The sequence below is a fragment of the Nilaparvata lugens genome, chromosome 8, assembly GCF_014356525.2.
Source record: "Nilaparvata lugens isolate BPH chromosome 8, ASM1435652v1, whole genome shotgun sequence".
Taxonomy (NCBI): domain Eukaryota; kingdom Metazoa; phylum Arthropoda; class Insecta; order Hemiptera; family Delphacidae; genus Nilaparvata; species Nilaparvata lugens.
Genome location: NC_052511.1, coordinates 6,997,661 through 7,007,300, shown reverse-complemented (window position 1 = coordinate 7,007,300; position 9,640 = coordinate 6,997,661). Strand labels below are relative to the sequence as shown.

The 9,640-nt window shown below is 34.6% G+C and overlaps 1 protein-coding gene across 1 annotated transcript; it reads left to right on the top strand.

The window, feature by feature from the left end:
- The first annotated feature begins 87 nt into the window (after nucleotides 1-87).
- LOC111063091 lies at nucleotides 88-5,623 on the top strand. The gene is made up of 3 exons (XM_022350782.2): nucleotides 88-267; nucleotides 1,202-1,484; nucleotides 3,357-5,623. Coding segments are annotated over exons 1-3 (819 nt in total). The 5' UTR covers nucleotides 88-265; the 3' UTR covers nucleotides 3,891-5,623.
- Nucleotides 5,624-9,640: the final 4,017 nt, after the last annotated feature.

The following is a 9,640-nucleotide window of genomic DNA, read 5'->3' as shown; positions in this document are numbered from 1 at the left end:
TATAGCTCTATTTTTCATCAATTGATTTTTGAGTTGATTGTTGTGAATTTTTATTTTTTTATGTACTGCGTAAAATATTCAAGATTATTTTTTAGAGGTTATGGTGAAACTTTGTTGATGCACTCTGCATCAGATCTGTTGACATTTTGTAGTGTTTCCAATTTTGCAATTTTACATGTTTTTTACGAATTTAAACAATGCTAAAAGTATTTCCAAATCATTCTTTGTTATCTGGTAAATTTGTTTCCAAAGCATAAACCTACAAATGTAAGTATTTGTCGATTTTATCGATCGTCACCTCACTCAATCTGAAAAGTTTTACTAGAATGTAAATTTATATTAAAGTTTGGTAATATTCTCTCAAGACGGCATAATAAATTAATTCAAAAATATCAATTAGCCTATCACTTGCTGGACAGATTTCGTTGAGATTAAAATAGGCCTAACAAATTCAAATCAACTTGAACACGATATTTAAGCTTATACCTAGATCATAATAACCTAGCTACCTAGGGTACCTAGCTCAAAAAGAACTGTATTGACTCTTTATTTAGTGAGTAAAATAGACATATTTACCAGCTCTATTTAAAGTGCCTTTTTCACTCATTTCTTATTACTGTTAGGCTATGTGTCATAATTTAATAGAAACGAATTCTGGAAAGATCCATAGGAACACACACTGAACGTGTGCACTTGCTGGTTGCGATCAGTGTAAGCAGCTACAGGCAAGTCACAACGTGTTTCAATGGCTCTTTCCCGATTCTGCTTCTCGGCTCATCATGTATGATCTGACGTGCACTTACACATAATAGGCATTACCGTACGCATTCAATGTGATCACACCCTATAGACGATAGGATATAGTGAGATCCATGTTATAATGACAGTAGGCTATTTGATCAACTTTGGTTTTGGTATCCTTGTCAATCATTCGACAAAGCCGGTGGTACTATCCTTTTCTAGGTCCACAACGATTCCAATTATGTTTTTGACAGTGTAGAAATATAATTAATTAATGCAGAGAATCGGCATCGCTATTCTTCTATCTTCATCCACTGTCATTATAACGTGGACCTCACTATAGCCTAGTACATTTATTGCACCCACGAACCATCGCACTCACGCACCCATCGACTTTGTATCTATCTATGTATAGGATGAAAGATCTCTCCATTTTTCTCAATGATATTTCAACTTGCAGGGATACAGTGACCTCTGTGGCCTTGCTACCTCTGCGACTAGGGGCCATAATCAAGGGCGGCGATGTCCTTGGCGCCGTGGGGTCGAATGTGGCCACCGTATTCCGAGGCCCGATCTCCTTCCTGCTGCGCCTGGCGTGGGAGTCCCGCATCCGCCTACCCGTCCTCATCACGGTCGCCTTCATGGTGCTCGATGTGAGGATGCAACTAGAGATTAATGTCAACCTCGCCGTGCGGAGGATTCCGATGATAGTTGTCGAGCCTGATATATCCGATGTGGATAGTGTGAGTATTAATTCTGCTTTCTGTTTTGTTAATAATATTAAATTCATACTTAAGAGGGCTGGATTTGGATGTTTGTTAAGTTCTCCACATCATCTCTGTTTCATATTTCAAATTACTATTGGACTCATATCAACTAGTGACCCCCTGGGTTGAAGAACTCGCTCAAGAACTGTTGTATTGTAATCGATACCCGCAACTTTTAATTACACAGAGTTGATGAAAATCATGGAAACAGTTAAATATTTCTTTAGCAAGAATAATTTCTTGACCTGTAAAAAGGTTCGAAGAAAGCGTGTTCAAAATTTGAAGCTGATTGATCAATTCTTTCTAAAGTTATTGTAAAACATACAAACATACGAACAACGACTTTGGCCTTCAGTACCAAGTCAAAAGTGAGAACTGGCTAACGCTTGTTCAATAATACTCATAATACCTTAATCAAGTATCCAATCGAGAAATAACTTGATATTTATTAGATCTGATGGAATTGAAGATTTTGCAACCCTAGGCTAGGCTACATAATTCAAGTAGAGCTAGTGATTGAATCGAGCCTAAAAGTCTCTTTTGAAGTTTTCATCACCTCAAAAGTGTATAAGTAAAAGTTAAGAAGTTATAAGTAAAGTTATGAAGTAAAAGATCTAATTAACATCAAAGTTTCCCCTTGTCATACTTTTCGTGCATCATACTTTCTATTTAGTTGTTAGCTGTTTGAAAACAGTGAGGATGAAAAATGTAACTAACTTGGGTATGCTCCAAGTGAGAGTTTAAAGGTGCGTACAGACTTCCGCTCTGCTCCGCAACCGAACGTCACTCCAGCAGAGCGATTGATGATCGACCGGGGAGCAAGAGTGGAACGCGAGAAGAGCTAACATCTTCCGTAACGTTCATGATGGATGCGACTGCAGAGCGGGGGCGGAGCGACTGCGGTTCGATGGATGAACGAGGGCGGTACGAGGGCGGAGCGTGCTCGGTGCGGGTTTGAGGCGCATATATGTGTACGCAGCTTTAGAATGACACAGTATGACCAGCGGCACATAGCTTCACAAAGAAACTACTATAATGAGGTTCACATTATAATGGCAGTGTTTGATTGGCAATGGTATTGCCATCCTTGTCTATCATTCAACAAAGCAAATAGCCCTATCTCATTCTTGCTTTGCTCTGTTGCCAGATCGTCTTTTAACAATGTAGAATTAATGTTGAAGTGTTGAATAATATTGTGATGATAATCCTCAATCCATTCAGTTTGATTGTGAATTATAACCCTTACTAGTTAGGAATAGAAGTATTAATGCTATAATTGTTCAATTTATTTTTTTAGAAAGGAATGTTATTTATTTGAATTGATTGTGGTGAATTGCATTTGTGTTTTATAGTTAAATATTTGTACCTAATTTGTGGAAATACATTTGAATTGAATTCAATTAACAAAATATTTCATCTTAGTTATGAAAATTCATTATGAAATTATTGAAAAATATAATTTCCTGCTCATTAAAATATATTTATATGTAATTGATTCGCGAGAATGAACCGTAAATATTACATCAATAAACCTGTATCAGTTACCGTCTATAGAAGGCATTGACAAGACAGTGGATCGGAAACGGTTTTCTCCTATCTTTCTTCACTGTCATTATAACGTGGACCTCACTATAGGACAATCGGCTTGAGTTAATAGTAAAATTTGGAACTTAAACGCCCTATACCATGAGATATCTTCTCATACTAGCTTTACTCTATGGTAATATCCACTTAACCACGCTGCATTATTAGTAGTTGATATTGACCAATATCATACTATTGTCGATATCAGTTAATATCGACCAACTGACTCAAAGTGTTTTAACGATTGATTTTTTATTTTAACAGGATGAGGAAGATGACTCGGATGTAGAAGATGATGAGGGAGAAGATGAAAGCAGTGAATGCTCTTATCCGACAGACGGCACCGCATCAGATCCGTTGGAGAGTGATGATAACAGCTGCACCAGTCTGGAGCTGGACACCAAGACGAAAGATTCAGTCGTTACGGCTGAAACTAAGCAGACTGTTGAGGGAAAAGATCCAGCCGTTGCAGCAGAAGCCAAGCAGACTGTTGAGGGAAAAGATCCAGCCGTTGCAGCAGAAACTAAGCAGGCTGGTGAGATAAAATATTCAGTTGTTACAGCTGAAACTAAGCCGGCTGACGAGATAAAAGATACAGTCGTTACAGCAGAAACTAAGCAGGCTGTTCTGGGAATAGATTCAGATGTTACAGCAGAAACTAAGCAGGCTGTTGTGGGAAAAGATACAGATGTTACAGCAGAAACTAAGCAGGCTGACGAGACACAAGATTCAGCCGTTACGACAGAAAAGACTGAAAGCACTGCCGATCATAACCAGTCTTCGTCTAAAAGTAGCTAGCATAGAAAAACTAAATCAACTGATCCCGTCTTCTATTATTTCTCTTGAGTTGAAATCTATTTATTTCTGATAATTCATATTTTTCGGTCACATGAAAACGTTTGTTTTTCCTAAAAACACACTGCACACAGGGACAATAGTAGCTTCCACTAGCTATTGCGGGAACACGGAGTTGGAAATTCCATGTACATCTGAGTATCGGACATTCCCAATTCCGCGTTCCCCGATACCTACAGTCAACTACACAAATTTAGCCCGAGGAAAATTGAAACAGATGAGTGCAACGTTGCCAAATAAGAGTTGATCAACGTTGCCACAGATCATTATAAATTAATGAGAATCGATTAATAATTGTATAATATACCTGACGAATTGGCAACGTCTATGGGTGTGGTTGGAAGGGGGGGGGGCTCAGGAGTACTCCTCTTGATATAATACTCATATATTCTAATTTCTATTGGACTATTTTCGTGTGGTTTACTCTAGTGGAAGCCACTATCATCCATGTATGCTGGCTGCTAAATTGATTCGTGTTTATCGCCATTTCTCTTTCAAATTGGTTGAATAATGTTCTACTCTCTTTAAGTAAAAATTCTTGCTTATAATTCAAATTCTAGTCTAGCTCTTTCTATCAATATTGTTTCTCGTTTGTTTATTTATGTGTCAACTGGTAGAATAATATTCTTATCAGGCCCGGTATCTAGGACACTTATCAAATGGTTTATTAAACGTAATACAGATTCAATGGTCAATTATATTTAATAAGTATCCTAGAAACCGGGCCTTATAACTTGAATTCAGATGTTAATAAATGTGCTGCCCACTTCTTGTCGTTTCAATGTGTCTCGGTTAATAATTTTCATGTAGACTGTTTGAATGATGTTTTTCATAGACTTCCAACATTAATTCAAATTCTAATAAATGTGCAGCCTGATTCTTGTCTTGATTTTAATTTTTATGTAAACTGTATTAATTATATTTCTCATAGACTTCTAACGGAAATTCAGTGTTGAATAAATGTATAATAATATTCTTATCTTACTCTTTGTTCATTATTAATTTCTGGTTAGATAATAAATTTATTGTAACTTTTAACATGAATGTAGATTTTAAGCTTAGTGTTTTTCTGTTTTATTGTGTATTTCCGTAATTTTTCATGTTAAACCGCTGGTTTTATCAGCCCCAGTTTGTATAAAGTGTAATTATTAATTATTGTGATATGACAATTCTATCTAAAAGTCTTGTAAAGTTCTATTCAGATCAACATATATTGATATATGGTTGAAACTTGGAATGGAGCTATTGTGACAGTCGCATAAGGCTCAGAACTGTAAAAGAGATAAGATTTGAGGAATTGGAAACAAAAGAAAAGTTGAGAACAAAAGAATCTGAGAAGAATAAGTGAATAATATGAAGATTTAAACAATAATTTGGTCTTAAATTTTTAAGAGTACAGTTTTGCTGCTTTCTCGTAATATTTCAAATTTGTAATTCATATAATGCTAAAAAAATAACTCGAACTTTCCCATGTGAAAAATGAGTGTTGCTATGAATATTATAAAAATATACTAATTCATTTGTTTTAAAAATATTTCTGAATATATATTTATACATCTGTAATAATTCTCTTTTTTATTGGATGTTACTGATATAATATCCAAGACACAATGAGCTTGAATATGTCTTGATGTAGATATTTTGCGAGATTATAAATTGATAGTTTTAATACTTTATCTAGTGTAGGCTACTTTATTTTAATCCACCAATGTCAAATATTTGAAATACAATTATTGGATGCTATTTGTGCAACCTGTGTGCAAACATGGACATTGTTAAAAGATATACAGAGCTAAGTTCGACCATCAGCAAAACGTTTTCACATAAGTTCCTCACAATATTCTTCTTCAACACTCGGTCGCACAAAAGCTTGTTGAATTTTAATCGTGTTTTAATTCCATAAGAACCAATCAGAGAAGAATGATTCTCTGAATTATTCCATAAGAACCAATCAGAGAAGAATAATTATCTGATTAATTCTCGTGGCATTCAATCGGGATTAAAATTTAACAGATTTTTGCGCAACCGGGTGTCAATCAAGTTATTATCACTTTCATTTACTATTATTAAAAATGGTACTGGCATTGGTGTTATCAATTAGAACCGGTTCTTCAGAATATGTGTTTATTGCGATAAATGTGCAAATTATAAATATATTTAATAATGTGCAAATATTTCAAATTTATATTTATTTTACAGTTTCGAGTGCTAAGTAAAAAGAAATTTTGTTATCAATTCAGATCTTAATCTTTCTAAATTCAAAATTAATAATTGTTTCAAGTGTTTGGTGAAAAAATTAGACAAAATGTTATTAACCCATCATTTACCAAAATATTTTTTTTCGTTAAATTCACTTCATTTCAACAAAAACATATACTCAGGCTCCATATTTACAGTATTTGTGGTAATTTTGATGAAAAAAAATTTCCACATTGAGAAAAACGCCTGTCCTCAAATGAGGACAGTGGTAAGATGCATGGTGATATTCTATAGAATAAAATTCTATGATATTTTTTGAATAGTTATCAGAATTCCACCTATAAATCAATAGAATACAATGAGAAGGATATTGGATAGAAGCAAATTATTACAATAATGTTCATTATATAATATATTTATTGGAATAGAATAGGTATGAAAAAACAAACAATGGAAATAATTATTTATCTGAAGTTGATATACCGTTAGTATATACTATACTTATACCTTTCTGTGGTATGGGTCAAAGCATTCTACACATAATGTCACATTGCATTTTCCACAGTAGGTTCTTGGTTTAGAAATGCAATTTGCCATCTGACATCGCCGTTGATTTGATCGTTTTTTTATAGTATGTTCTTTTGAATCGTACCTTATTACTTCCAAAGGCTTTGCTACCTGGATTCTGGGTCGTCCAACATCTCCCAAAAAGCTTGACTGCTTCAGGAAAGCAAGTGTGATGGCTCTCTTGAAGTCTAGGAGAGGCGTTGGTGTTTCCCCTTTCTTTTGACTAATGATCTTACTGATCACCCAGCTATTCACAATCATCATGTCAAGAATATGTGTTACTATAGGCCAATACCATTTTTTCCCCCTTATTTTCATCCTGCGCTCAGCAACAAGCCAGTCATGGAGGTCAACACCCCCCATTGACTTGTTATATGATTTTACAACATTGGGCTGAGGGACTTGTGCTCGTTTTTTCAATTTCCTCACATAGCGATTTGTATTTCTGACTGGTTCATGTGAGTCATGATTAGTATAGCTAACGTGACAATGCTATTGTCGTTCCATCTTACAATGGAAATCTCGTTTCTCTTGTCGAAAGAATAATCATAAGTTCCTCTTTCAGTCTTCTTCATCTCTTTTTGGGGCTTTATAGGACAATTTTTCAGTCTGTTCTCTCTGATTGTTCCAGTACACCGAAATCCAATGTTACTCAGTTCTGAAATGAGGTTGAAGGAGGTGAAAAAATTGTCAAAATATATTTCATATCCCAGAGGATCATCAACTACCAGTAATAGATTTTCCACTACACTAAGCCCCAATGGAATATTACATTTTGTTCCACTGTCTTGTCCACAATACAAATCAAATCTGAAACAATAGCCAGATACACTACACACACTCCAAAGTTTGTACCCGAACCTTATTGGCTTGCCTCGAATAAACTGTTTTATTGAATGCTTCCCGAAATATTTCACCATCATTTCATCAACAGAAAGTTTATCATCAAAAACTCCAAACTGAGCAACAGATTCATTGACCATATTCAATAGAGGTCTAATTTTAAAACCTTTATCAGTTTTAGTATCATCATTCAATTCATTATTGTCTCTGAAATGCAAGAAGGATTTTATTTTAGTGAATCTGTTCCTACTCATGGTTTTCTGAATCAATGGTACACCAAGATCTTCTTGTTGAGACCAGTAGTGAGTGGCTTGTGGCACTTTATGATACCCAGAGAAAAAGAGTATTCCAATGAAAGCCTGAAGCTCCTCAACACTAAAATTAAAGGTTGCATCATTCTTAGTTTCAGTAGCATACCTTATAGTTTCTGTGACAATGTGTTGTAGTATATCAGTATTACAAATACATTGAAATATGTCTACAGGACTGGCAAATTCAAATTGTTTGTACAGCAAATCAAACATATTTTCTGCAGTATTTGTTTTGGGAGGCAGATTACAGTAGTTAGGAGCAACTTTTCGCCATTTTGGACAGGAATAATCTGGAGCAACTTCTGTGCAAGAGCCAACTGAGTCATTGACACATGAGGTGGAAACGGTAGGGGGGGCTATATTGCTTTGAACACTATTCTGTTGGTTGGACTGTAGAACTGGAGTCTCTCTTGATGGCCCTGGCTGAGAATGATCTTCATTCATTGTTTCCACTGAACCTCTTACCTCAGAATGATTCCTCACTTCAGCAAAAATCTCCATATTACCTGATACTTCAGAAACAGTAACAGGTCCTGTGAAATCATCATTTATATCCTCTTCATCTGTAACTGGTTCAACTGACTCTGGAGGTAGAACGGTAACAGAAGCATCTTCGATTTCAACATCCTCGTTATCAAGAATCTCATGCAGAGCTGACTCTATTTCAGAAAGTTGTAGTCCCTTGAAGAAGTAAGCCATTATCGCCGCCTGTAACAAACAAATCAACAATACCTCTGAGTTTATGTTCTGTCTAGTATGTCATATTTATTTATAAAAAATCAAACACAATATTAGAATCTCTGAATACTCATACCTCACTAAATGAACCATAAAACTTATAATTGAACTCATAAAATAAAAATACCTTCATTTACAACAACATTGAATGTTTGTTCTGAGTCTAGAAATCTTTTGATTTACAAGAGATAGTGGAAATATTCTGAGGAAATAAAGTAAAATTGAATAAATAAATTATTATTTGTATTATATAATATGAATTTGTACTTACCAAATAGTAATGTGGTTCATATGAATCAAAATACTGCAGATCAATATCAACAATAACAATTGTGTTGTAATGCCTTCATAACCTATAAAGCAGGTTTATAGGTTAGAAATCCTAGCGATCAGGTTTACTGCTGTTCTTACCACTGTCCTCATTTGAGGACACCACATTTCACTCAGCTGTAGATCAGCTGTACTATATATTTCATATGTGCAATGATATTTATAGTGGACTAACAGACATGGAGAATGAGTACATCGAAAATTTACATCAAAATAATGAAGAATAAGGAAATCAGATGATAAATAGCAGAGCTATGTTCACGGCCATAAATGAACAAATATTTCAAATAAAATAACAACAATATGACTCAATATTTAGTTGGAAAAAAATAAGGTATTAAAGCTTATAATATTATGCAACATGTAACATCATTAGATAAAATAATTTTTTACAGGTCTTCCAACGAAAAAATAAGAAAGACACTGTCCTCAAATGAGGACAGTGGTAAATGATGGGTTAAGTGAAGGAAACATAACCTTTTTTCTGGACTATTTTAATGAATCAAAATTCGGGGGAGGAACAGTTTTGGGCTGTGCCTGTTGATCCTCCCCAAATTATTTTAAATAATAATTTTGTATCATTGAATCAATAAAATAATAATAATAATAAATAAAATCAATTTTTGGGTATTCATTTTTTGATCAATTTATTTCTTTAATACAAACAATCCAAGTAAAGAGATTCAAGATATCAGTCTAAATTAA